Source organism: Xyrauchen texanus, chromosome 16 (genome assembly GCF_025860055.1).
Source record: "Xyrauchen texanus isolate HMW12.3.18 chromosome 16, RBS_HiC_50CHRs, whole genome shotgun sequence".
Taxonomy (NCBI): Eukaryota; Metazoa; Chordata; class Actinopteri; order Cypriniformes; family Catostomidae; genus Xyrauchen; species Xyrauchen texanus.
Genome location: NC_068291.1, coordinates 36,099,024 through 36,111,903, shown reverse-complemented (window position 1 = coordinate 36,111,903; position 12,880 = coordinate 36,099,024). Strand labels below are relative to the sequence as shown.

General features: G+C 37.3%; 1 protein-coding gene across 1 annotated transcript in view; it reads left to right on the top strand.

Annotated features, from left to right (window-relative positions):
- Positions 1–535: 535 nt before the first annotated feature.
- Positions 536–12,880, top strand: part of LOC127657351 (kinesin-like protein KIF13B) — a 50,426-nt gene continuing 38,081 nt past the window's right edge. Inside the window, exons 1-2 of the mRNA XM_052146095.1 lie at positions 536–767; positions 5,961–6,045. Coding sequence (XP_052002055.1) covers positions 698–767; positions 5,961–6,045 — 155 coding nt within the window. The 5' untranslated portion in view covers positions 536–697. The remainder of the gene's footprint in view (positions 768–5,960; positions 6,046–12,880) is intronic.

The window sequence follows — 12,880 nt, the reverse complement described above, 5'->3', positions numbered from 1 at the left end:
AATCTTTTTTTTTTTTTTTGCCATTTCCTCCATGGGAAAGTGCTGCATTGACAGATCAGCATTTGAAATCTGTCTAATATTAGCCTAACATTCCTATGCATTGCAAACATTGGTTTGTTTTACAAAATAATTGCTTATTATATTTGGATAAACACTACAGAAGAGCACATGCATGTAGTGCAATCATTCATTTCTCGAGTCAAATAAGATTTTTAAACCAAAAGTGAAATGGTTATTTAGTGTATCCTTTCCAGCAGGGATGTTCTTTTAAAATGCAAGACGCAATTCGACTGCCACAACCAGGCATTCATTATTTAAACCTTGAGTACTTATTAGATACTTGGTTTCCTGCTGGACAAAAGTCTTGACATTTGCAGTGTGACCCAGTGCGAGTGTTTGACCAGAATCCAGGAGGGACACTGTTTTTGATCTAAAAGCTCCAGCTGTCAAGAGACTGCACTGAACTTTTATTTGAACTATGTAAGTGGACATGTCTTCATGGTGCAATCACAGAAAAACAACGGCATAAGGACGATGCTGGACATTTTTGGATACGATACGGTTCAAACTTCACGAAATATCCGGGATTGCTAAATTAGGCATATCTAGATGCATCCTATTTTATAAACTCAAGACTGCCAGAAAGCATTTCTGTCGCTTTTTAACACGTATTTTGGTGGATATACCGACCTTCATCATGGGCGACACTAATCTGAACGTCTCTAATGTGAAGGTGGCGGTTCGGGTTCGGCCCATGAACCGGAGAGGTAAGTTTAAATCCAGATCTGACACTTTATATCACAGTGCACATTTAGACTGTGTCTCATAAGTATGTTTTTGTACATCATTGGTGCGTTTGACTGTACCAGTCCAGGTGATGACTAAAATTCTATATATCGATCGTAGATGTACAGCTGAGCATGCATATATTTATATTAACTATGTAATTTATTTGACTTTTCCATTAATTTTTAATTTCTTATTGATTACCACGACTTGTCCAGGCCTGGAAACTAAAATTGCCTCATATTTCCATACTTTTCAATGCCGTTTGGACCGTGTAAAGAGGAGAAAGAGACCCGCTTCATCTATCCATTATGGAAACCATAGTGTCATACATAGGCCTACTACTGTTTAAATGTTTTTCGTTTTACCTTAACAATTTTTCCCCCTTTATCTTCTTAGAGTTATAGATTATTTCCACGATTACTTTGTTGTCTCTCACATGAGTACATGACATTAAAGCTGAACTTGCCGTATGAGAACATGTGTCTTCGTAAAGCCACTGAAGCGCGAAATGTTTGCTACATTGTGGGCGATGCGGTCACGTGTCTGTCTGGAGCTAAACGTTTAGTCACAAGACACGCGCACTGTGTGAACTCTGTTTTAAAGTCTCTAAATATCCTTTTAATCCTTGTACATTTTTTCCCCCAGTTTCCATTTTAAATGTTGGTGTCGTTTAATAAGCCCTTCTTTATTATATTATTCCAAACCCATAAGGCTATATTTTTGGAGACGTCATTTGTGGTCCCATGACATATGACAGAGAGAACTTGCATTTTAAATGGAGTTCAAGACTCTAAATGACACTTTCTGTCCCCCCCTGTCTGTCTGCCTTTCTATTGGACAAAGGCAGGAAGGGAGTCTGAATGGACTATTTGCCAGCATTGCATAACAGCATGTTCCCATGGCAGAATGTGTTTGAGTCCTTCTAAGAAGGTGTTCATATTTTCCCTATGACTTCATAAAGTAAAACCATATGGGTGGATAAAGGGAGGTAAAGTTTAACTAGTTAATGATTTACTTGTGCTCCACATCAGTAAAGTGGAGCACCAGTAAACACCTATTGCCTCATTCCCTTCTCGCATGGCATGAACAATTCAGTTAGGGCTATAGTTTCATGTTACTAACTGAACCGTGCATTGATTGTTTTACCTTCGTAAACTGAAAGATTTATATAGAAACAACATTTTGTTCACTGTGTAACATGTGATGCTTGATCTTTGTTTGTGTGAATTAGATGTACGGTTCTGTCAATCATTTCAGTCAGTCACTGTTGACAAGTTTACACGTGCTTCTCTTAAAGGGATAGTTCACCCAAAAATGAAAATTCTCATTATTTTCTCACCCTCATGCCATATCAGATGTGTATGACTTTCATTTTTTGCTGAACAAGAACAAAGATTGTTTGAAATTCTCAGCTCTGTATGTCCTTACAATGCAAGTGAATTGTGATCAGACTGGTCAAGCTCCAAAAATAACATGAAGGCAGCATAAAAGTAATCCATATGACTCCAGTGTTTAAAAGTAATCCATATGACTCCAGTGTTTAAAAGTAATCCATATGTTAAGTCTATATGACTCCAGTGGTTACATGCATGTCTTCAGTAGTGATCATGGTCTGAAACAGATCAATATTTAAGTCCTTTTTTACTATAAAACTTTAACTTAAAAAAAAAGATTTACATTTATGTATTTGGCAGACACTTTTATCCAAAGTGACTTACAGTGCACCTATTACAGGGACAATACCCCGGAGCAACCTGTATAAAGTGTCTTGCTCAAGGACACAATGGTGGTGGCTGTGGGGATCGAACCAGCGACCTTCTAATTACCAGTTATGTGCTTTAGTCCACTACGCCACCACCACAGCGATTTAGAGTAAAAAAGGAAATATGGATTGGTTTCTCACCCAAAGTGACTGCATCACTTTAGAAGACATATATGAAACCACTGGAGTCTTATGGATTACTTTTATGCTGCCTTTATGTGCTTTTTGCACCTTCAAAATTCTGGCCACCATTCACTTGCATTGTAAGGACCTTAAGAGCTGAAATATTCTTCTTAAAATCTTTGACAGTGTTCTGCAGAAGAAAGTCATACACATCTGGGATGACATGAGGGTGAGTAAATAATGAGAGAATTATATTTTTTTATGGGCGAACTATCCCTTTAATCACCTTAGTGACATAATGCAGAAAATGGCTAGATTAACCACTCCTATAAAACCAGCTGGGCCTCCTTATTAGACCTTGGCCAATGGTTTGAGGAAACCAGTTGTTTCCTGCTTGAACAGGAAGTTGTTCCAGCTAGTGTGGATTCAGTGAACATCCTTTCCAGGATTTCTGAGTCAGCTGCTCTCCCCTTCCCTGTCGTTTCCAGCAGGACTGTTATGGTGGTTTCAGACATGCTTTGGCCTGCCTTCGATTCTGGGAGTGTATTAGGAGTGTTAAAATAAAGGTGTGACTTGTGTTTGTCATCGGTTTGTCATAAACTTTCAGCTGACTCTGAACCATAAAGTTATCGTCCTTGAAATTGTATTGTATGCACAGGATGTCCTTTTAGCAACAGGCTACTTCTGACACTGTGTTTGAGGGAGTGCTTTCACAGGTCCTTTCTGTTGTTTTGAGGGTGACCGCTCTGTCCAAGCTAAGACATGAGCTGTTCAATCTGTTTGGATGTTGCACAGTCACTTTCCATCTGCAATATACACTGCAATAATGTTAAGGATAATGTACAGTCAGTTTGCTTACTCAGTCAAAATATGGATATTTCATAAGGATAATAAAATGTCAGTGTTTTGAATTGAATGATACAATGAAAAGCACAATAAAGTAATCTGCATGTCAAAGTAAATCCTCACAGGGTGACCAAAAATGTTCCTGCTATTACACGGCTCTTTACCAAGTAAATAAATTATGGATGCCTATATTTTTTGACCAAATTAAAACCATCTGCATATCGTTTAAGCATAAAAACAGCGATATGAAAAGTCTATGGTTGATTTATAATTAATCAGTGACACATTTTGTAAAAAAAACCTGTGAATTCAAATGCACAATCAAAAAAAAAATTGCCACAATACATACCAATGTTAGTAAAATTGTTATGTTGTTGAGCGTAGCGACACTGTAAACAAACTCTAGTTCTGAAGTTCATTCTGTATTTGCATCTTTTTTTTATTGTGACTCTGACAGAACATCACAGCCTATATTAGAGTCACTGCGCCTGTTCAGTGCTTAGCCACCGGGCTTCACAGCTGCTGTATTTCCTTCAGACAAGTTTTATAAATCACGTAGTGAGCGACTAGTCGACTTCAGTCTGTTCTACTACATGTTATCAAACTTTAGCTTCTATAATGCCAGAATATCCTTCATTGGATCAAAAAGTCTCATCACATATAAGTATATTATGGTTTAACACAGATTATAAACCACAAATCATGGACAAGTTTGACAGCATAGGCTCATACATTTGTTAAAGGCATTTGTTTGCTTATTGTCGTTGAAAATGTGACATGAGAAAAGTGCATGGCATGCTTATGAGTTAGATTGAAACGTTCAAATCAAAACATTGAAGTAATTTTATTAGATTCTGGATTTGTTAGCTGGCAAACACAATTAATTGTGCCAACATGTCATCGAACAGGTGCAGGCCAAGCTTGAATCATTGCTTAAATTTAACAGATGTTTGCTAATGAATTGAAAGTTATATTTATATAGCAATTTTCTGACACTAGATTCAAAGCACTTTACACACAGTGAATAGACTCTCCTCAACCACCATCAGTGTGCAGCATCCAACTGGATGATGTGAGAGCAGCCACGCTCCCCACACACCAGCTATTGGTTGAGAGGTAAGAGTAGAGTTATAGAGCCAATTAATGGATGGGGATTATTAGGAGGTCATGAATGAGAATAGCCAATGGGGGTGGAATTTGGCCAGGACACCATGGTTACACCCCTACTCTTTACAAGAAGTGTCCTGGGATTTTTAATGACTACAGAGAGTCAGGACATCAGTTTAACATCTTCTCTGAAGGATGGTGCCTTTTTACAGTATAGTGTCCCTCCCTATCACTATACTGGGGCATTAGGAACCACATAGACTGCAGGGTAAGCACCCCCTGCTGGCCTCCCTAATACCTCTTCCAGCAGCAACCTCCGTTTTCCCCAGGAGGTCTCCCATCCAGGTACTGGCAAGGCTCAATCCTGATGGGAATTGAGCCTTGCCAAAATGATATTTTGTTTTGTGACTCCAATATGTTTGACCTATGTCTGTCACTTAGACGGCTAAGGCAAGTCAATCTTTTGACCTATTGAGTTTCCACTTTTCCCCATTATAGAGAACAAAAGGGTTAAATCAATAGCAAGGGTTTATTTCACAGTAGGAGAGATGCTCAAGGACTGGAATCAAACCAACATTGACTCCCAATGTTTTTTTGACAGCAGCAGTGTGGCCCGCGCAGTTATGCGTGAACATGTTATGCTCAGTGACCATTCACTTTCACTCATCTTTTTTACATACAAAAAAATAACATATTCTAACATTTCCTTTTGTGTTCTAAGAACGAAAGTCATACAGGCTTGAGGAACTACATAAAGGGTGAGTAAATAATGACAGAATTTTTATTTAATTTTGCCCACACAGTTTGTTAAGATGAGCTAAGTGAGCTAAGATTCTTAGCTTCGGTGGGCAACTGGTCTTGAGCTACAGTGTGATATGGCTGCTTGCAGCCTGTAAAGAGAGATTATAATTTGATTGTCATGAAATACTTCTTTAAATTCCCATCTGAGTGCATGAGCCTTGTAACTCTGGTTTTGGCTCTGAACATTTTCCATAACCATGGTTAAAGTGATGGCTAATCACAAGAAGACCTCAGTGTCAATGTTGGTTTGATTCCAGTCCTTGAGCATCTCTCCTACTGTGAAATAAACCCTTGCTATTGATTTAACCCTTTTGTTCTCTATAATGGGGAAAAGTGGAAACTCAATAGGTCAAAAGATTGACTTGCCTTAGCCGTCTAAGTGACAGACATAGGTCAAACATATTGGAGTCACAAAACAAAATATCATTGGTGCTTATTGGGTCCTCTTGAGCATCTCAACCTGTTTCTTTGGAGGTGATGTAGTACACAATCTTTAAACTGCCCTAATGTTTTTTTTTCCTCCCCCAAACAGAAAAGGACCTGAACACGAAATGTGTTGTGGAAATGGAGGGGAATCAAACTTTTCTTTACCCGGCAAACCTGGCAAAAGATTCCAGGTAAGTTGAATTTGATATACTTTGGGATTGCTTGAACACCTCTCTGTATGGATAGAATAACCAGATGACATGCACTGATCAGCCTCAACATTAACAACCCACCTGCCTAACATTGTGTAGGCAGTGCTGCAAAAAAAGTGCCAACCCACATCTCAGAATAGCATTTTGAGTTGGTATTCTTCTCACAGCAATTGTACAGAGTGGTTATCTGAGTTACCGTAGACTTTGTCAGTTCTAACCAATCTGGCCATTCTCTGACCTGTCTCATCAACAAGGCATTTCCATCCGCAGAACTGCTGCTCACTGGATGTTTTTTGTTTTTGGGACCATTCTGAGCAAATTCTAGAGACTGTTGTGCATGTGAAAATCCCAGGAGATCAGCAGTTACAAAAATACTCAAACCAGCCTGTCTGGCACCAACAATCATCCATGTGATTATCTATTCAACCAATCGTGTGGCAGCCATCTCTTGGGATTTTCACAAACAACAGTTTTTAGAATTTACTAAGAATGGTGCCAAAATAAAAAAAAACATCCAGTGAGCGGCAATTCTGCATTCCTTGTTGGCCAGACTTGTTAGAATTGACAAAGTTATGGTAACTCAGATTACCGCACTGTACAATAGTGGTGAGAACAATAGAATCTCAGAATGCTATTCTGAGATGCTGGTTGGTGCTGTTTTGGCAGCAAGAGGTGGACCTACACAATATTAGGCAGGTTGTTTTAATGTAGTGGCTGATCGATTTGCCACAATGAGCAGTATACAACAATGAATACTGCGCTGGATACTGTATGTCACATTGAAATACACTTGACCTTCAATTTCCAATGTGGCTAATGAACCGGAATTAATATGCACTGCAATTTTAAAATGATCGTGATGCATTATGTGATTGTAAAGAGTTTAACCTAAAATTGGATTTTATTTAAAAAATACAAAATATTTTTTTTTCATGATTATTTCTGATTCTCTGATTAGTGGATCATGGGTAGTTTAGTTCTTTACCAGAGATTCCTTTATTAAAGACTATTTTTAAAAAAATGATGATGAAATAACATGGACTGATGGCATTTACTGTCGATTAACAATCTCTGAGCTCACTGGTCTATTTTAAAAGGTTTAATATTTATCATTAAAAATCAACTCCTGAGTGGAACATGAAGTTGCACTCTATTAATCATGTGTTTAATGTGACAATGTCATAAGTTCATGTAGCAAAAATGTTGCATACTATCAATTTAAATGTTTATTGTTTCAACTGTGTACTGTTTCACAAACAAGAAAAAAAAGCAAGTTTATACTGTTTAGTAAGCACCAGTGTTCTTTTCCGAACATAGTCTATTACTTACAGTCTTGCAACTGGGCCTCAACAATGTAATCTTGAACCCCATAGTAACATCTGAAGGGCAGCATTTCATTTTCATGTTGTTTCTTAATCAGTAAAGGAATGTTTTGGATAAAAGAGGTTTCGAGTTAGACGATACATGTTTTGGACCCTTTAAAAGATTGTAAAGAGGAGGGTCTTTCGCAGAACCTGTGTATCCTTGTCTGTTTTATCGATAGGATTGTATAGTGGGGGCTGAATGTGGAATGTGGACGTGCGGTTCTCTTTAACGCAGCCTGCTGTTCATTCCATCCTGCCGTGTGTCGGGGCATAACTCTCCTCCGTCTGACTTCCTGTCTTTCTCTCTGCCCTCTGTTGTCATGGAAACGCAAAAGGAGGGTTAACCCTAGGTCATCCACAGTGAAGGAACTCTTGTGTCTGGAAAAGGGGAAAATACAAGCTAGCTTTAGCATCTGTCGGCCATAAACATTTCCTCTGACTTTAATGGCAGGTAAACAAGAGAGCACAATTATAATTTTTTTCTCTTTTTCTCTCGTTGTGAAGTGCAAACAAAGACAGAGGTTGAACAGGTTTTAAACATAGAAGTGAATGGTTGAACCGCCTGCTGCCTTCTCACAACAGACAGTTTAATTGCAGTGTTGAGTTCATGTGTCGCGCAGTGCTGAATCGCCGGCCCCGTTGATGGCCCCAGCAACGCAGATGCTTCAAATGGCAAGGTTCACATAGTGATAATAAACCTAGTTATGCAGATTATTGCAGGCATTTCATATTATCAGACCAAATTATATCTAAAGAGAGAGTTCACCCAAAATGGAAATTCTGTCATTTACTCACCCTCATGTTGTTCCAAACCTATTTGACTTATGTATGATAGTGAATGGTGACTGAGGCTATCATACTCATATCATACTACTATCATACTTTTGTGTTCCATGGAAGAAAGTTATACAGCTTTAGAACAACATGAGTGTGAATAAATGACAATAATTTTCCTTTCAAACTATGAACTATCCCTTTAATATTTTAATGAAGGTGTACATGGCATATTTACATACCAATGCATACTTGTCTTTCGGTCCTTGTGTGGCTCTACAACTATCAGCTTGTCTAATGGCATTACATACTAAGGCTGAATGAATCATAGTGCCTGTCCATTTACTGTAATGAGTGAAAATGACATTTGAAAGGTAGGTTTGCAAGGCAGCTCCTATGGGTGTTTTCAATGGAATTAATTTGAACACACAGGCTTGCACAATACGGATGCTTATGAAATGCATCTTTACCAGATGCTTGTTGATGCCTGACAAATCAGTGAAAATACGTCTATTTTAAGTGGTGTCTGCTAAGGCATGCATCACTATTAATATTGTAATTACGATACTTAAAGTAGTAGTTCAACTAAAAAAGAACTAAAATTCTATCACAATTTACTCACCCTCATATTTTTCTAAACCCATGTGACTTATTTTTCTTCTGTGAAACACAAAAAGAGATGTTAGGGAACATGTTATGCTCAGTGACAATTCACTTTCACTCATCTTTTTTACATACAAAAAAAGAACATATTCTAACATTTCCTTTTGTGTTCTACGAACGAAAGTCATACAGGCTTGGGGAACTACATAAAGGGTGAGTAAATAATGACAGAATTTTTATTTAATTTTGCCCACACAGTTTGTGCTACAGACATAAATGAAACCTCAAATCGTGTGCCTTGTTGAGAAGTTTGTAAAGGCGCAGTCACGTTTACTTTCGCAGGCTGAAATTCCACAGCCGAAATACAGTCATCTCAGTGGGAATAGCAACATCGTATTGGCCAACGTAAATGGCCTGTTAAAGTTCACCAAACGTGAACACGCAAAATCCGCAAGGCGAAATTCTCACCACTGGTTGTTCTTCGTGCAAAATTCACGATTGTGCGGATTCCCATTGTGATGTACTGCAGAATCCCGTCATGCGAGGTTAAATGTGACCGCACCTTCAGGAGGTCTTTGTTCAAGGAGTAGATGTTGTGATGTGGGTCTTGTACTGTTCAATCATCAGAATCATCGGGCTAGTTGTTCCTTGATAATATTTCTCCAGATCCAGTCCAGATCTGGTAACAAGTAACCTTAAAAAAAAAATTCTCAGATGTGCTTTGAAAATATCAACAATGGTTCAGTGGTGACTAAACATCTTAGGTTTTTAAATTGAAACAATTTCCATGTTGTTATCAGGATGGCACCTTTAGAAAGGAAACATGTCATTAAGGTGCAGTCACATTTACCTTCGCATGGCGAAATCTTATGGGTGAAATACAGTTATCTCAATGGGAATCCGTGCGATCGTGAATTTTGCATGATGGTCTTCTGGGGTGAAGAATTTCCCCTTGTGTATTTCGTGTTTAGTTAAAGTTCGGTGAACTTGGTTCGGTGACCAATAGGAAGTTACTTAGTTAGTTAGTGACCTCTGAGCGGTTCTTTGTACACAGCTACACTGAATATTCACAATGGACAAGGATTTCATTTAATCCACGAGTTTCTTTATATCTTCACTCACTTAGATTATAAAGTGTAGCATTAAAAAGAGGCTGCTTGGTAATAGGGCTGGGTGATATATTGAATATTAACGATATAATAGAGATAATTTTGCTGACGATTTAATATGTATCAATTTTGCAATGATTTTAATGTGCTTTCATTTGGACATTAAGTTTCATAAAGAGCACATCAGTAGACTCATTTCACGATCCTTCAGGGCTGCACAATTAAAATAACATAAAAATGGCAAGTTGGTCATATCTGATTATTAATCCACAAAAGGCTGTGATTTAAGGACAGATAAACACGATCTGTGTGATTGAGAACAAATCTGTGCACGTGCATGGCGGCGCTCTCAGATCAGTTCACATGCATTGTGAAATAAAAGTAATGCAGGTTCAAGGATCTGCGTAATTCCAAATATTAGTAAAAGTTACAAGTTATTATACAAATCTACAAACGCGGCACAGAATAACAGAGGAGCAGATTACAGCGTTTCATGAAATGCAAAACATTGTAAACTGTCAAATACATAGACCTTTTTCACAGACTGTGACGTGTTTCTGCCTTATTTAGCAAATGTTTTATGATAATTTTTTTAAATATTGAATGTAAGTTTATAACATTATTCTTTGCGTTGTATTACCCTGGAATCTGTTTAACAAAATGAATTGCCACAGCTGCGAGGGGGTTTCTATTACAGCTGCTGAGTGTCAGTAAATTTGTCATCTTCTCCCATCTGACTTAAAGTTTTTTTTTTTCATCTGGAAAGCCATTCAAATGTAAGTGGATTTTTTCTTTTGGTCTTGGAGCAAATGGGTAAGTGAAAATAATACAGTATTTGCTGTGATCTCCCATTCTCTCCCATTAAGAGCTGTCAAAGTTTACTCTGGGTTTTGGAATGTGGAAGTAAACAATTGCAGTGTGTGAAAAAGGTCTATTGCCTTTGTGTGGAAATAAAAGCTCCTTGTGAAGTTGAAGTAAATACTGCAGCACTTTTAAGAGTCAAAATAAAGGCCCTCAGGTGAAGATGAAGTAAATGGGACATAAATATGTTACTTTCGTAAAACGCAAATCTAATAATCAGAATAATAATAATAATTCAGCATTGTTGTAATCAACCTGACGTGTTCCACAGTAATAATTTAGTATTATGCCATGTTTAACGGGGGTTTCAAAAATAAGTCAGTGAAGTAGCTTTGCACAGTAAAAACATTTGAAGGTAGGTAATGCTTTTTATTAAGCTACTATGTATCAATGTGTATAAAATATAATATAAAGTGCATATCAATGAAAATGATTGAATTTCATTCTCCCCATGTTTATGTAATGAAAAAAACAAATTATTACATTTCTATTTAATGTCTTTAAAATATTTAGTCTACTTGGCTAATTTGGATGAAATTATGGTTCCTCTGATAAAACAAACAAAACAAAAAACCACTTGAGGCATTTTAGAGCAAATAGATGATTAGAGACATCTATCAAATATCATCAGTATGCAGACAAATTTTGAGATATAATTTAAGACCTATCACCCAGCCCTACATGGCAATTCGTTTTTTGCTGGTATCACACGTGCTCAACATCCACTCATGCCCTCTTTGCCTGCAGAATTTTGCAGTGCAAAGGTAAATGTTACCGCGCCTTAAATGTCCTTGCAAAATGAAGTGTGTAATTTCTTTGCCACTAGTTCCATAGTTAAAATAAAGACCGTTTTCTGCCATTGGTTGGTCAAACTTAATTCCGCCCCAAACTCATGCCATTCGTTGAGCATGTATAATTGTCTCTGCATTAAACTGCTATAGAACAGCATTGAAAAAATGCACACATCACCATAATGTCATTGAAATTATTTTAGAGATGTGCCCTTTTATGAAACTCAAATGGTTGATTTTTGTTTTTATTTTTATTTTTTTTGCTTGCTCAATTTTCACAGATTATGTTTTTTTTTGTTATTTAAGGAGTTGCCAACACATCCAGACTATGACCATCCCACTTGAAAACACCAAACAAGTTCCAAACATTGAGACATACTGTAGTCAGAATGAGTGTATCTAAGAAGACAAGCCTTATTCTCAATAGCCTGTACATATTACCATTACCAATTCTTTATAACATGAAATACTATAAAACAATTCAGACTCTCAGGTGTAGCTGAAATAGCACATTATCTGGAATGGGTCTATAAATGTTATATACTTATTTGTCAAAAGACCCTTGAATATTACAGTACAGGTGTGTGGCAACAATTATAACTGGGGGGACTTTTAAAAATGTTACAATAATATTTTACATAACTTTTTGTTTTAAAGGGGTCATGGTGTGAGGAATAACATTTTCCTTGATCTATTGACATATAAGTGGTTGAGCCTGACCGATTTGGGGTTTTTGAGACCGAAACCAATTTTAGATGGGGAAAATTCACTGATTACCCGATATGGTGGCCAATATAGTAAATGTTTTTGGCTAGAATGACATCAGACCTGGAATGTGCACCAATTTTGGACCGATATGACTATGCAAATGTAGTCAGAAAACTGCTTTCTTAAATATTTTTACACTGAGAAAATAAAGAATAAATAAAAATACAATAAATAGCTAAATAAAAATCATTATTGTATGTTTGGTGTCAGTAAATGGCTGACCATTCAAATAAAGAATAAATAAAAATTATAGCTAAATAAAAATCACTAGCACTGTGAAAGCATAAAATCGGCCGATAATATCGGACACTAATAAGAGGTCATTGTACTACAAAACATACTGTAAGTTTCAGAACTGAAAACATCCTCCTTAATAGTAAAAGAGCATTTTTTTAAACCAAGCAGCAAAAACGGCTCATTTGGAATTCGTGGAACTTGTGACGTCACAAGGACCAAATACACCTGCATACACAATGCCTATTTTTCGTCATTGCACCCTTGGCCCATCCATTGGTGCTCAGTCAGTCAGTCACACAGGTGAAGA